At 43.1% G+C, this 15,344-nt stretch overlaps 1 protein-coding gene and 1 long non-coding RNA gene across 2 annotated transcripts; one reads left to right on the top strand and one right to left on the bottom strand.

The window, feature by feature from the left end:
• The first annotated feature begins 3,960 nt into the window (after positions 1-3,960).
• On the top strand, positions 3,961-15,287 carry LOC145652134 (uncharacterized). Its single transcript, XR_014118348.1, has 3 exons — positions 3,961-4,358; positions 14,453-14,678; positions 15,038-15,287. It is a non-coding gene; the product is annotated as an uncharacterized LOC145652134 (long non-coding RNA).
• sox1b (SRY-box transcription factor 1b) lies at positions 8,236-11,940 on the bottom strand. Its single transcript, XM_027010165.3, has one exon. The coding sequence runs from the start codon at positions 10,200-10,202 to the stop codon at positions 9,174-9,176; it is 1,029 nt and encodes a 342-aa protein (XP_026865966.2). The 5' UTR covers positions 10,203-11,940; the 3' UTR covers positions 8,236-9,173.
• Positions 15,288-15,344: the final 57 nt, after the last annotated feature.

Raw genomic sequence — 15,344 nt, 5'->3', positions numbered from 1 at the left:
TGCTGCCATTAGTTGCAGTAATGACTGTGCTCTGTGCAGAGGAACAGTACAGCGTTCGTTTGGTTGTGTGGCTCACCATGGGACTCTTATTAGCCTGGTACCACAGTGGCAACCCTGTGGAGACAGAAACCTAAGAGCTGCTTATTTATAGATGCCAACAATGGAGGTGTCTCATTCACATTGCTCATACACTATGTTGGGGGGGGCTAAAGACTAGATTAAACATAGGCAGCTAGACAGGGTGGACTGGGTGTGGGTGTGAGTGTGTGTTTGTGTGTGTGGCACATCAGGTAAGTGAATGTGGTGCCACAGTGACAGTTACTTCACAGTCAGTGCTGATGGAGACAAAGCTCCCTTCCCCAGAGATAATTACAGTTTACATCTGCTTAGCAGTCTTGCTCCAGTCATGTTTATGCAGCCTGCTCTAACCTCTCCTCTCCACTCCTCTCCTCTCCTCACCTCTCCTTGCCTCTCCTCTCCCCTCCTCTCTCCTCTCCTCTCCTCTGCTCACCTCGCCTCGCCTCTCCTCTCCTCTCCTCTCCACTCCTCTCCTCTCCTTTCCTGTCCTCCCCTCTCCTCTCCTCTCCTCTCCCCTCCTCTCTCCTCTCCTCTCCGCTCCTCTCTCCTCTCCTCTCCTCTCCTCTCCCCTCCTCTCTCCTCTCCACTCCTCTCCTCTCCTTTCCTGTCCTCCCCTCTCCTCTCCTCTCCTCTCCTCTCCCCTCCTCTCTCCTCTCCACTCCTCTCCTCTCCGCTCCTCTCTCCTCTCCTCTCCTCTCCTCTCCCCTCCTCTCTCCTCTCCACTCCTCTCCACTCCTCTCCTCTCCTCTCCTCTCCTCTCCTCACCTCTCCTCTCCACTCCTCTCCTCTCCTCTCCGCTCCTCTCTCCTCTCCTCTCCTCTCCCCTCCTCTCTCCTCTCCACTCCTCTCCTCTCCCCTCCTCTCTCCTCTCCACTCCTCTCCTCTCCTCTCCTCTCCTCTCCACTCCTCTCCTCTCCTCTCCTCTCCTCTCCTCTCCTCTCCTCTCCCCTCCTCTCTCCTCTCCTCTCCTCTCACTCCCCTCCTCTCTCCTCTCCACTCCTCTCCTCTCCCCTCCTCTCTCCTCTCCTCTCCTCTGCTCACCTCGCCTCGCCTCTCCTCTCCTCTCCTCTCCACTCCTCTCCTCTTCTTTCCTCTCCTCACCTCTCCTCTCCACTCCTCTCCTCTCCTCTCCTCTCCTCTCCCCTCCTCTCTCCTCTCCACTCCTCTCCTCTCCCCTCCTCTCTCCTCTCCTCTCCTCTCCTCTCCTCACCTCTCCTCTCCACTCCTCTCCTCTCCTCTCCTCTCCTCTCCTCTCCCCTCCTCTCTCCTCTCCACTCCTCTCCTCTCCCCTCCTCTCTCCTCTCCACTCCTCTCCTCTCCACTCCTCTCCTCTCCTCTCCTCTCCTCACCTCTCCTCTCCTCTCCTCTCCTCTCCTCTCCTCTCCTCTCCTCTCCTCACCTCTCCTCTCCTCTCCTCTCCTCACCTCTCCTCCACTCCTCCTCTCCTCATCTCCTCCTGCAGTAGGGAGGAAAAAACATAATTGCTCATTGTCCAACTATCTCACTTTAAAGCACTTTAGCAACACTCAAAAAAAGAAAAAAGGGTCTCATCATGCTCAAATCCATTTGGCTGGACTCAACTGCTGCGGATGAAAGTTCTTGTTTGTTTGTTTACATTTCACGATGTATCTTCCTGGGATATAATTTTCAAATTTATGAACCAGACTTTGTTTTAAAAATTGCCAACTGGCTGTTTTGTTTCGGGGGTTAACCAGCTTAATTTATGTCATTATATCAATGTTATTTGTGACATAATATTGAGCAAGGGGAGATACAAAGCATTTAATGAGATTGCACTGGAACGTCTTACGCTTGTAAAGGGAAAATTATAAGATGACTACAAACCTTGACATCGATAGATGTACAGCAGCCTGTGGTCTGGTTATGACTAAAGGCACAGAAGACCAGACACAGACACCTGACAGTATATATTTCAAGACTGCAGATGAAAAGCTGCAAGACAACTGAAATATCAAAAAGTTAAGGTCTGCCTTTCTTTTTGTGCTTGGTACTTATACTATTCATCAATAGTATTTCCAAGTAATTTGTACTATATATAGTAGCATTTTAGTATTATAATAATATCAATGGTATCAGTATTCCCAATATGTAAAGTGAACTGACTTCACATTGGCATCAGTGTTTTTGAGTTTAGGAACTATTGTCCATGTGTAGACTTCAAAACCTAATTGTTCTTAATTTTATTTGTTCAAAATGTTGCTGATAATTTTACCAATTTTACCAGTTGCTTTCATGATGTACTTCCCATTGTCAACTCAATAACTTAAGAAGGAACTGGATCTTATCCTTCAACAAGAAACTGAAAGTAAAATGAATTTTATAAAAATGTGTCTGGCTCTAATTTGAACCCGTGTCTGCAGAGTCAGATTATGGAGCTATAATAGGAAGTACCGAATACCTTTAGACCGTTTCCTGCACTGTTTTTAATCCCATATCTGTGCTTCCTCTAAACCACTTTAGCATTTCTTCTTTGTGGACGGTGTAATAATCGGTGTAAAAGTGGATCAGAGTGGTGGGGGAGCGAGAAAGAGAGAGCGAGAGAGAGAGAGAGAGGGAAAGGGAGAGAGAGAGAGAGAGAGAGAGAGAGAGAGAGAGTCTGTCTGTCTGTGTGCATGCATGCTTGTGTGTGCTTGTGAATCTTGAGCCAGGATATCGCTAACAAGCATGGTTCCCTGGTTAAGCAAATCCCTGTCTAGGATTTGCATACTGCTAAATACGTATGAGCTCCCAAACATTAGAGAGGATTTGGAGACAGACATACACACACACACACACACAGGCACACACACACACACATACACAGAGTTAAGGCTAGCCTATATAACTGCAGAGTTTGTCACTAGCCATGCCATCAGATCTTGTCATATCTAATTCAACGTGTGCATCTCATACGTGTTTGGGAGCATAAACTTGTCTGTGCCATGATGTGCTTGTCAGTTTCACGACAGACTTTTGCCTCTCGCGTCAATGCATTTGTTTACTTCTGCAAGTGCCTCCCGCCTCAACTCAGACGGACGCTTAGCTATCACATGTTTAAGTTAGTGTCTTCTGCAGGATTACCTCGGGCCCAAAATGCCAACTTTGCTAACTGAGAATCGAAGATTCCAGGGTCCAGCTACCATTACACAACTGATCTCGAGCGTACTGGTGTGAAATAGGTTCCACTCATTTCTTAGTGAATGTGACGTTTCCCTTTAAAGGCAGGATCGGGGTATTACTAAATGATTATCTGTTTTGTAGGGTAACGGACTGCTCTGCCTGCTTCAATATACACTCATATCCACTGCTGCCCACGTGGGAATTGTCACTGCCTTACACAGTGGAATTAGTAATGTAGGCTAATTTGCAACCTTAATGGCAATTGTGCAAGACGGACAGGTGGATAAAAGTGCGGTTTGACCATTGGTAAATTGGAGAGAGAGAGAGAGAGAGAGAGAGAGAGAGAGAGAGAGAGTATTTTATTCAGTTCAGAGATATTTTTCTATTCATCACCTGTTAGATCTGCAGTGATTTTCTGCTCAAAATATGTTACAGTAGCGTGTTTCTTGTAGATGACTGCAAATGCACATTCTCTCCAATATACAAGTAACCTGCACATACGTTTACCTTGAGTTTAATTAAATGGGAAACATTTATTTTATGTAGTAAATAATCATGTAATCCGAATTGACCTTGGACACACTTTGATTTCAGCACCTGGACAGCTCCATTTGCCGACCTGTGTAGTCTCCCAAACATCCGCCTTAAAAAAACGAATAAACAACAACAACAACAACAACAACAACAAAACCAATCTTTCTAAATTTCGAACATTTATTTGAGGATAGCACTTTCTAGCAAGTCACTTATCACTGCAAACTTTTTAAGGAGAACTTCCCTGGAGAGAATATACGTTCCTCAAAAACGTCTAATGACTTGAATGAAAATGAGATCGGGTGGGCGGACTGTTAGATTAGGCTTCATTCGGCGAATGTAAAATGAACTGTCCCGGGCAACTACAGGGGTGCAGCTGCGCAGGAGGGCTGTGAAATCCAGCGAACAATCGCGGTCACTGTTCTTCAACCGCTCGCTTTCCAAAAGCCCATTTGCATAGTCCGTTCTGGTTGATTGACTACTATAGCCTGTCCGGGAGACTTCCTTTGTCCGCTAATCAGCATAAGACGGCGGGGTGACAGCCCTCAGGTGACAGATCTCCTTTCGGAGCGCGAGCATGGCAACGTGAAGAAGAGACTGAAATGCCACCGCTGCCATAGATTCCGGTGAGAACGTGATCTAGCACTCCTATAGATCTGAACGGCCAGGGCGTTTGAAGAGTGACAGCCGCACGCCTGCGCCAGTAGGTTCCGAAGTTAAAACGTTACTGAGCTCGAATCAAATCCGAAATTTAAAGACGCAGGCGAACCATTGTCGATGCAAATTACTGCTCGTGGGTAACAGGCAACAAGAGAAAGGAAATGCTTCTTTTCATTTGTCAGATACTCACACACAGGCCTACAGTGAAACGGAGGAAGCAATAGTCTATATTAGATGATAATAAAAACCGAGGTCACCGTGATACTCCCTATACCCAGTTTAAACAGAAATTCAAAAATAAACAGACAATAACAGCAGTCCAAATTGAACTATAATTATTTAATATAAAATGTAACCACAAACAATATCTAATCAGATAGCTGTAGTCTTAAATTTGTCTCAAATTCAATTTAAATCAGGCAGCAATTAAATAATTAAACTTATAGTATCTGGAACCATGTCGAAAATAACAACGACGATAAAGATGCTGAATATGATTTGGCAATTAAAAAAATATTTCTAAGCTTATATTGGGCTTTACTGCAGTTTATCTGTGCCTAATTAGCCCATAATTCATTTTTTGGACACTGAAATAAATTATGGAGTATCCTGCAAATACTGTCAATAACTGCGCTTTTAAAATCGGCTTGTGAGCAGCGGGTAGAGACGTGCGCTTAAGATGTCCACTCCGACAGGCTCTGCGTTTCTACAGTCCTCGGACGTTAACCGATATTTGCTGTACTTGCAAACCGGGAGTCGCCTTTTGTCCCGCGCACCTGCGTCGCTTCTCGTTGTCTTTGGGAATTTGCTCGTGTTTGTAATCAGCTTTGTAAGTGCCAATGAGTGCATGGATGAGTGAAAGTTCCCAACCGCGCGGTGCGGCACGCGGGCCTGCTGAATAACTGTCAAAGTGAGGCGCCGTTCCATCCCTCAGCTTTGCCAAATTCCAGCAGTCTCTCACAATCACGACTGCCCAGCATGGCCTCTGCAGAGGCGGATACTAGATACAGGGTTTGTGTGTGTGTGTGTGTGTGTGTGTGTGAGAGAGAGAGAGAGAGAGAGAGAGAGAGAGAGAGAGAGAGAGAGAGAGAGAGAGAGAGCCTATATTCCCAAACACTCCTACTGCCAGTGGATCTCTCAAAGGTGTGCGTTTGCAATGTACATATAAACTGTACTATAGTTTGATAAAGAATCCAAGTACTGGACGAATACAAACGTTGGTGGACATTTCAAACATAAGTCTCTTTAAGACATATTTGGTTAAAAAAAAAAGGCCCGGGATGTGAAGGGTAAAAAGGTTTTGACGTAAATGTGATGTAGGATGAAAAACAAATAAACGTACGAAATTTCGTGACACCTCCTCCCCCCTGCACCCATCTGACATTCAACAAGATGCTGACACGATTTAGGGGAGCATCGCGGTCGCAGTCTCCGAAACGGTACAAAAACGTCTCGCTCCTCTCCGCGAGGTTCTGGATTAGGCGAGAGGCTGCAAGATTGTTAAACATGTCAACGTGTAATTGCACGATAAGGCCCGCGCTAGGAATTTATTGGCCCAGTTGCTATTTCTACTCCCCGCTAATCTCCCGCCGCACATGCGTCCTTTCCAATCTGTCTCCGTAATCTTCCGTGGCAGAAAGGCAACCAATGGCGTCAGGAGCGCTTGCTTCCCCCCCTTTTTTTGGGGGGGGGGGGGAGAGACGAGAAAATATGCAGGGAAGTGATAAACGCGGATGCTAATTAGGGACATTTAGGACAGCGAGTGCAAGGGATCTGGGGTTTACAAACGGAAAAAAAATGGGCCAGTTATGACGGTCTCTTAGTAGTAAAGCGGTTTTTCGAGCCCGCAAGAGCAGACTCCGAGTTTTGGATTTATTGGTTAGAAGTTTCGCTCCGTTTCCCGTCCTTTCCGCTCTGTAAGAAAGCTAACTACTGAACTTTACCAGAAAACGCGTCTGGCAGCTGGAACTCTGCCCACGTTAGCTCAGCTCATTTTGTTTTTACTTGCAAATCCTTAGGCCTGTTTGTCATATCATGTGGTTCAGTGACCGAAGTTAGCAAAGGTAGAGAAGTCAAATTTTTAAAATCTTACTTTGGAGTGGAATAGCATTTAAGGGGCTCCGATATATAGTGAATGTACATGTTATTCCCGTTAAAATAGATTTGTGGCGTTAATTATTCACAAATATCCATGTATAAAGTACTGGAGGACGACTGTCTCGTATTAACAGATTTGTATTACCATTTTGTTCAACGTCGAGTGTCGAACCACATTCGCTTCTATTACCGTACAACACGTAAAAGTTTCGAAGAGAACAGACTACTGGATTCTCAAACGATGTGATTGGAAAAAAAGAAATTCACACGGTCATCAACAAAATAACGGCAGGGCTCCCAACAGACCTGTCCTCCCGAGGGCCCAGGAGCGCTAGCTACTTGTTGCAGGAAATCTCAAAGCCTTACGCTGTTCCGGTAGGTAATTGCAAAGAGACTGCGACTCGTCGCTGACCCCGGGGTTAGCTCTCAGGGCCAACTAATCCCTCTCTTTCCCACACAAAACACTCCGCTCTCCTCATTCAACCTAATCCTACTGACACCCTACGGACGTTTCCTTGATGGCCCGCTGGTGATTCACTGAGAAATTCAACTTGTCATTTTTTTAAAAGTTGAAGGCAATAAACTAACAGGCGCAAAAATGACTATTATTCTAAGCACGAGAATGGGAGCCGTATGCTTTGTGGAAATAAATGGTACGAGATATAATTCCATTAAGACATGTAGCACTTTATTATTCTAAGGTAAATAAAGTCGTGAATGGCGCCCTGTGTTCCCAGACGGATTTAGCTGAAGTGGAAAGGATTTAACACGCGCGTTCGCAGAGCTGGGGGTTGTTCATTGTACGATGAATAATGTCGTTTTCTTTGGATTTGTTGATCTTCGTTTTTCATTGGATATTATTTATTTAGAAGGGTCTTGATCTTTGACCGACCCCGTCCCTAACCTCCGAACAAGCAAACAGTAACAACGCCAACTGGTAAATCTCTCTCCCTTTAACAAAAGTTCTTACTCCTGGAACGTCTCGCCTGAAATATTGTTTAACATTCCCAAAAGTTGTGTACAGAATGAAATTCGTTAAGCTCATCACATTTTTATATACCTCAATCAAATAATATGATGCACGTTTACTTCCTATGATACTGACATTGAAATAGGCAGCACTTTGTTGGGTACATGGGGACAAACGTATTGCTCGTAAACCATTTATACCTTAGTGGTAAAACTCATGCAAATGATTTGTTGCATGTTTATACTAGGTTATTTTATAACCATCTTAATCGTTTTACTACAGTTTAAAGATAATTGTGCATACAAATAATAATTTAATAAAGATCCAACAATAAATAGTTCATCATTTAAAAAATACACAAAACAATAACAATCAAAACAGCTACAAAAGAGATTTGTAACGTTTTCTTTAAAACAACGTATAGCAACTAAAAAAACTTTTGGCCATGCTATACCTGTTTTTGTATGAACAGTATATTGCAAAGGCGAATATAGAATATACAAGATTTTTTATTTTTTAAATAATAAAGTTTCGAGTAATTTAATTGAGGTCCGCCCGTTTCGGAGTTTAGTCTAAATTAGAAAAAAGTATTGGTATTTTCTTAATCTTAATTTTAATCTTATTTCTTTAGCAAAGTGATACTTACAGTATTTCATTGCTTGTTGTAGATAATAATAATAATAATAATAATAATAATAATAATAATAATAATAATAATAATAATAATAATAATAATAATGATGATGTAACTTTTTAGTCAAAATTGATTTGTATGATTTTCAAAGTCTGTCCGATTTATTTTCTTTTCTTGTTTTATTTAAAAACATTTACATTTCATTTAATGTAAATGTTTCCTATTTTACTCGCCTGGAGCTCACGGGGCGTTTTGGCTCGAATTTTGTTTGTGCGAGAATCTCAGTCTGAGGCCCGTGACGAGTCGGAAGTGTTGAATCATGTTGTATTTTCCGACGAGACGTCTCTAGTATCAACCCAACAACTAGAAGACCGCAGCCCTGTCTACTCTGGACAGTGCAGTCGTGGCTCTGATAGGGAGAAATGCGACTGAAAAATGATACAAAGAGCAACAGCTATGAAATTTATTCGTTTCATACCAACGCAAAAAGGTTTGCTTTCTTTCTTGAAAAAAAAGAATTAAAGAAACTATTTACATTTCTTTAAGCCTATCGGTTTCTATATAATATATGCACAATTATTAAATACATCGACCAAAAAGGGAATGGATCAAACACACAGGCTTAGTCACGTGTTTACAAACCAAAGAATTGTGGGCTGATGACAATAACATAAACCTTTAAAACATTGTAGCCATTTTCACTAGGCCTATAAGCTGAAGCCTCCACTCGTCCCCAGTTTAAAATGTGCATTTCACAACAATCAAAGTTACTTCAAAACTGTCACAAGATAATGTAGATTGTTTAAAGGCTGGCATCTCTTCCCTTTAGCAAACGCACAGGCCTAAAGCTAATTTGTATGTAGGCAATTTTCTTTGAACTCTGGAAAAACAGCTTACCTATACTGTGCCCCGCTGTCACGTCTGTTTACTTTCAAGGTTTAAATAATAGTTGACTTTAAATTTACAAGGAACCATTCTGTACAAAAAAAAGGTAGTTATGATCTAAAAAGAGGTAAATATTTGGTTACTTGTTTCTGCGTGGTTGATTTTATGTTTCTTTTTCCTTTCTTATTGTTTATTTTAAATATGTGTCAGTGGAACGGTTCCGTTAATGCCTGTTGTAGAACTTTGATAGTGCTGTGGCAGTGCGTGAAGTCTGCTTTGAACGGAACTGTCCCCTGTCTCGGCCGTCGGTAAGTACATGCTTATCATCTCTCGCAAGTCCCCGGGACAGGGCCCCCGAGAGTGAGTGGTAACCGGAGGGCTTACACTCGGTTCGGACTTCACAAGAGACCCCAACGAACCAATGCCTCCCGAGGCAGCCACGCTGGAATTCTGGTGTTGCGTGTAAGATATCCCTCCGTAGCCCGACGGAGAGGCGCTCATGTAGCTCTGCGAGTTTGATATGGGGCTGTACTGGAGGGCGGTCATGTCGTAGCGATGCATGGGCTGCGGATTGTGTGGGTGGTGGTGGTGGTGGTGTCCGTGGTGGTGATGCGCGCCGCTTCCCGGGTGCTGTCCGTACGCCAGCTGCGCCTCCTGCATCATCGCGGCGGCAGCCGCGGCGGCCGCTACCTGCCCCGAATAGGCGCCGTTCGCCCAGCCGTTCATGTGTGCATAGCTCGCCGTGGCGCTACCACCGTGACCTCCGGGGCTCTCCAACCTCTGCCCGACCCCGGGCGCGCTCATTCCCAAACCCACTCCGCCTCCACTGCCCGACCCAGCGAGCAGGCCGCCCGCCAAGGAATATTTGTCCTTTTTCAGCAGCGTCTTGGTCTTTCTCCGTGGTCTGTACTTGTAATCCGGGTGCTCTTTCATATGCATGGCACGTAAGCGCTTCGCCTCGTCGATGAAGGGTCGCTTTTCCGCCTCGGACATGACTTTCCACTCCGCGCCGAGCCGCTTGCTGATCTCAGAGTTGTGCATTTTGGGGTTTTCCTGTGCCATCTTCCGTCGCTGACCTCGAGACCACACCATGAACGCGTTCATGGGTCTCTTTACGCGTTCTTGGTTCACTTTGCTCCCCGTATTTGGTCCCGTGTGCCCCGTGTTTGTGTTCGTTTGAGGTCCCGGGGAGTGCAAGTCCGTTTCCATCATCATGCTATACATTCACCTGGCTTTAACTTTCTCAGTCAGCAAACAAGAAACATTCACTCCGAGCAACACCGGCGTCCCTGACCGTTGGCACCGACGCGTAAAAAAAACTCCCAACAAAAACTGAAACAAGAAAACAGTGATACAATCCAAACCGATACAGTGTAAGTCGCCTGTCCTGTTTTTCTTTACTTTCTTTTCGTCTGATTTTCACATCCAGCGCGATGAAAAGCGTCTTTGAGCTACTTTCAGCGGCGCGGTAGAAAAGTTAATGGGAGAGCGGCCATATGATGCGCTTTGACAGCGACTAAATGAGACGAAGCCAACCAATGGCGTTCCAGAGAAGCAACGATTTGCATGTCTCACGGTCAGGTGACGCGCATGGGAGCGAGCTCGTGGCAGGCTTTGGATGGGGTTTCTCTAACTCAGGCGGTAAACAGTGGCAGGCGAAACCACTGCCAGACGTATATTTTTGGCAAAATAAATGAAGTTAATACAAAAATAATATAGAGAACTCTAACAGTTCTAAAAATATATCTTAGGGCAGCAAATCAATTAACTCTTGATAATATTTTAGGCTGTTCAGGCATGCATTTATTTATTTGATATTTAATGTCGGTAGACTATTTTGCTTTAAATCGTTTAATTTATAAGTAAAAACTGATCATGCCAACAAAGGCATATAAATGATAGTTCTTCATGGGTAGTGTAGCCCGTGACTTTTTAAATGACACATTTAAACAGATGTTTAAACATTTTGTTCTTGCGTATGCTAAATAGCAACACTCAAAATGAAACATTCTACCTCCAAGTAGCCTAAAAGTAAACAAAACTAGCCAAAAACAAATAAATGAAAAAAGAAAAACAGCGAAAATAGCTCATTGACCATTTCGAGGCGTTTCACTGGGTCTGATAAAATCTTCGCTCAGCCCCTCCGCACAGTTTTGCGATTTCTCGCAGCTCGCTGCTTTTGTTTCGAGCTGCTTTAAAATCTGTGAAAGACTCTTTTCAGCAAATTGGTGCCACAGGTGCTTCCCCGTTGTGTCGGTTGCTAAGAAACAGGTGACTGACGCCCAGCGCACGTGCCAGACCAGCCTCTTTGTCCACAAGTGGCTTGGGGACGACGTTAAAAAAAATTTTATTCTGAAGAAACAGAATTATCGGTGTTACCCAAGATAACCAAAGGTTCGTAATGTTCTGAATATACAACGGCCTAAGACGTGACACATTTTATGAACGCTGTTTTGTGTTATGTCCTGTAATAAAAATAGTGCCTACTGAAGATCCCCGAATAAACCAATGAACATGCAGGTCTGCTGAAGAAGTAACAATAGAATAATACTAGTTTCAAATACGACAAATTGGATAAAATGGACACACTTAAGGTTCCCTTTTCCAGCTTCGAATCATGTTGCCACTGGAGTGAAACTACCTTCTCCCCCTTGGAGCACTAAGAGAAATTCCCTCAGACGGCTTATATATTCTAAATGTAAAAATAGATTTAGTGTTTACCTTGCCATGTTCTGTTTTCCCCAAAGGCATTTTTTTTTCGTAAAAGGGGACTGTTGATATTAAACAATTGTAAGAAACAAAATGTAAGTCGGTCCTATTCTAGTTTTTGTTATTATTATTCAATTATTATATAAAATGTATTATATCGAATATTCAAGAATAATATATTTTGAAACGTCAACAAAAGAAACTATGAAATGCAGTCTCACTTTAGACGCATGAATGCAGCACGTGAATACACCTCAGAATTGACCGCACTGGCTTAAAATGACGAGTTCAAAGGGCTTTGCTTTTTAACGAGGCTACAGAATCTCCCAGTTTTACTGTTAAAAATATATAATAGCAACTCAAACTGGGCTATAACAGCGATAAGATGTAATATGCCTGTAATAATCCAGTAACCATAAAACATTTAGCCATATGTTTGTTTGTTTTTTCTCCTTAAAAGGCTTAATTCCAAGGCTCAGGGACACGAGCTGGGAAACGTAAGCGTGAGGGAGTCGCGGGCACATCATTCAAATTTCACACCAGACTTGTTCAGAATATCTCAATTAATTGTTAATTGGGGCGAAAAATAAATATCGCGTCAGTGGAACACAGTTAACAACTTAATCATCACACTCATCACTGGAAGAAGAATGGGCATATCCATTATGCAATTATGCGTTATTTGTCGAATTACACTATTGGTTTAACAATGCTCTTCGCATTATTCAAGACAGTATTCCAACTGAGCAGTAGTGGTAATTTAAAAAACGCGGCAATAAACTACACTGAAGCAATATGGGCATTGTCTTGTCTCTGTTTGTTGTTTACCGCTGTATAAGTTCTGTCTGCATATATTTACTGGAAGATGGCTTCATATTCAGCAGTATCTGAACAGGAATTTCCTTCATATAACCACGTGAGCAGTTCTAGCAGTTCTATGCTCTTAACATGCTATCGTATCCACAAAATGGGCGTAATTAAATTATTTGATAATTATTTAGTAACTAAATCATAAATGAATGTGTTCTCATTTGCGAATAATCGTGTAGAACGGGCATCACGGATATAATGTAACGCAATTATTTTATTTATGCACATGACCAAAAGCAGTCAATGATTGCCTATTTTTTTGAAACGTCAGCCTTCTTTGAAAGTCTATATTTTTGAAACATCAGCCTTTTTATCTATCATGAGCTTCCCTGGCAAGCTGCTCATTGTGAATCACTAAAATGATCGAAAACAAATCAGTATGCCAAATTAAGACATACCAAATGAATTATACAGTAGCATAGTGTAGTTCATACCAAATGAATTATACTGTAGATTTTTTTAAAACACTTTGTAGTCTATAGGCTATAATAATGTAATCTAAGACAACAGATACGTATTATTAATAGTATTAGTATTAGTATTTGTATACAAATACAATTACAGCTGGTGTGAGAAAATGTCTCCCTTATATTGGTATCATTTATACGCGACGTAACTCGAGGGCACTGCCCTAAAGTCAGCGTACTAGTAGTGCCGTGATCAGTTCACTTCTTTGGGAACTTTCCTAGACGCAGTGTATAACTGCACCACGGCTTCAGTCGCACGCGAGTGCTGCACGCTCAAACACTTGCTCCTATTCCGAGGAGCTTCGCTGCTAAAAAAAAAAACAAAAAAAACCCTCACGCGCGCAGTCCTGTGTTTCAAATGCTCCCCGCGAGACAGCGCGCGGAGTAAGTGGCGTCGCTCCGTTTCATCCCCGTCTGCAAAGTGAATTAGAGAGTCTCTTGAACTTGCGGGAACGCACGGGGTTTAAAGCGGTCAACATCTGTCAGGTGCGCGAGCTTTCGCTCTTCACCGCGTTTTAAGCGTAATTGGACGGGGAGGGAGGAGGCACGCGGAGGGGAAAACTTCCATTTGACGCCCATTTTCGGTCCCAGACTTATTTTCGCGCAATTTCCACATCGTCACTGACACACTGAGTGCCGAGGCAGAGAAATATAAAGAGGGAAATAGGATAACAGTCGCACACCTACCACCCTGACCAAATCAACAATCAAAACGTGAAAGGGAGAGTCACAATACCAACCAAACTACTCCATTGTCTTTTCCGAGGTGACAGAGTGAGACAGGAACTGAATTTGTTACTACAGTCATTTCAAAACAACGCTGCCAGACAGAAAAAAAAACCCCTACACAGTACAGGATCTTCTCTTAAAAAGGAACTCCGAGCCCTGCTCTTATGTTAAACTGCCCTTCATTAGGCATATCAGCATATTAGTCTAGGGAAAATGTGAAGGAATATGTAAGATATTACAGAAGTTAGGTTCAAAAAAGATACTGCAAAATTGAAGTGGGTCTTTCTCTGAAAAACCATTAATGTTGTAAACTGCTGCATCCTTTCATAAAGTGTAGGCTATAGACTAATCTAAATGTATGATGTATAATCACACAGGTAATAAATAGGTTTCTTCACCAATAACATTTCAATGCTGTGTTCAAGCCCTCCATGAAGCCTACATGAAACTCAGATTGCTGAATGGGCTACAATTTTGATAGCCTATTCAACCTAACAATGGCATAATAATGTCTTTTATGTGTTTTCGTTGCAAATGTACTGTAAGAGCTACATTTTAGTGTTTCAGATATCTACTATTCGCTTTCAGATATCTACCTTTGAAAAGAGCTACATTTAGCAATGGCCAAGCAGGCTAAAAGTTTTGTTTTTGTTTGTGGCGTTTTGTATTGTTTTCGACACAGACATCGTTTATTTTCAGAGTACGCCTGCACGGGTGTCCAGTACGGTGTCCAGTACGCCGCCCTTCACGTACTGGTCCCGGGTAGCTGTAACCACGTCGCGTCCGAAGCCTGCTGCGCTATTATTACTAGCCAGAGGACGAGAAGGATGCGACTGTGAAGAGAAACGTGGTCCATTATCCTGAAAACAAAATCCAACCGTTGCCATCGAGACCCCTACACAAGCGCAGAGCCACTTGGGCAGCGGTGGGTGACGGTTTCTCGCAGACACCAGCATCAGGTTTTCAGCAACTCAAGCTATTCAGTGCCACCAGCCTGAAAAGCATGTTCATTAAGGGTGGGCCCACATAGCACATATATGGTATTATATGACAGGCAGTTACAGTGTGTGCGTGTGCGTGCGTGTGTGTGTGTGTGTGTGTGTGTGTGTGGTAGACGGGCAATATAGTTAGATCACTTCAGAATCTTGAGCAAGTATGTCTGAATAATTTTTAATTATTTTTTTATCGCAGATATTTTTTGCTACGTTCTAGTGTTGTGACGGAGCACATTCCATGAAGGAAGCAGACACTAATTAATTCTTCTTTTTTTATCCTTGTTTGAAGGTTAATGTTAGTTGGTTGGACATAACGTTGGACTGGCCCTTTAAGGTAAGACGGGAATCACATGAATCGGTGGATAGGGCTCGTTTCCATGGATGACCTGTCAAAAAAAAGTTTGCAGCTTTGGGGAAGAGTTTCAATCACCCTTTTCTGCCAAGTGAGACCTTTCAGCTCATCACTGTGCTATTGGCACAGCCTTTAAAGGGCCTCTACGGAAAGACAGCAAGCAAAGGCATTCTTCAGCTGGGGAAAACGTTTATATCAGCAGCTGTTTCAGTCAGGGGTGCACACAAATAGCTGGAGAGAGATT

The sequence above is a fragment of the Electrophorus electricus genome, chromosome 18 (assembly GCF_041902795.1).
Source record: "Electrophorus electricus isolate QZ-2024a chromosome 18, ASM4190279v1, whole genome shotgun sequence".
Classification (NCBI taxonomy): domain Eukaryota; kingdom Metazoa; phylum Chordata; class Actinopteri; order Gymnotiformes; family Gymnotidae; genus Electrophorus; species Electrophorus electricus.
The sequence above is the reverse complement of the archived record's forward strand: the minus strand, read 5'-3'. Positions and strand labels throughout refer to the sequence as shown.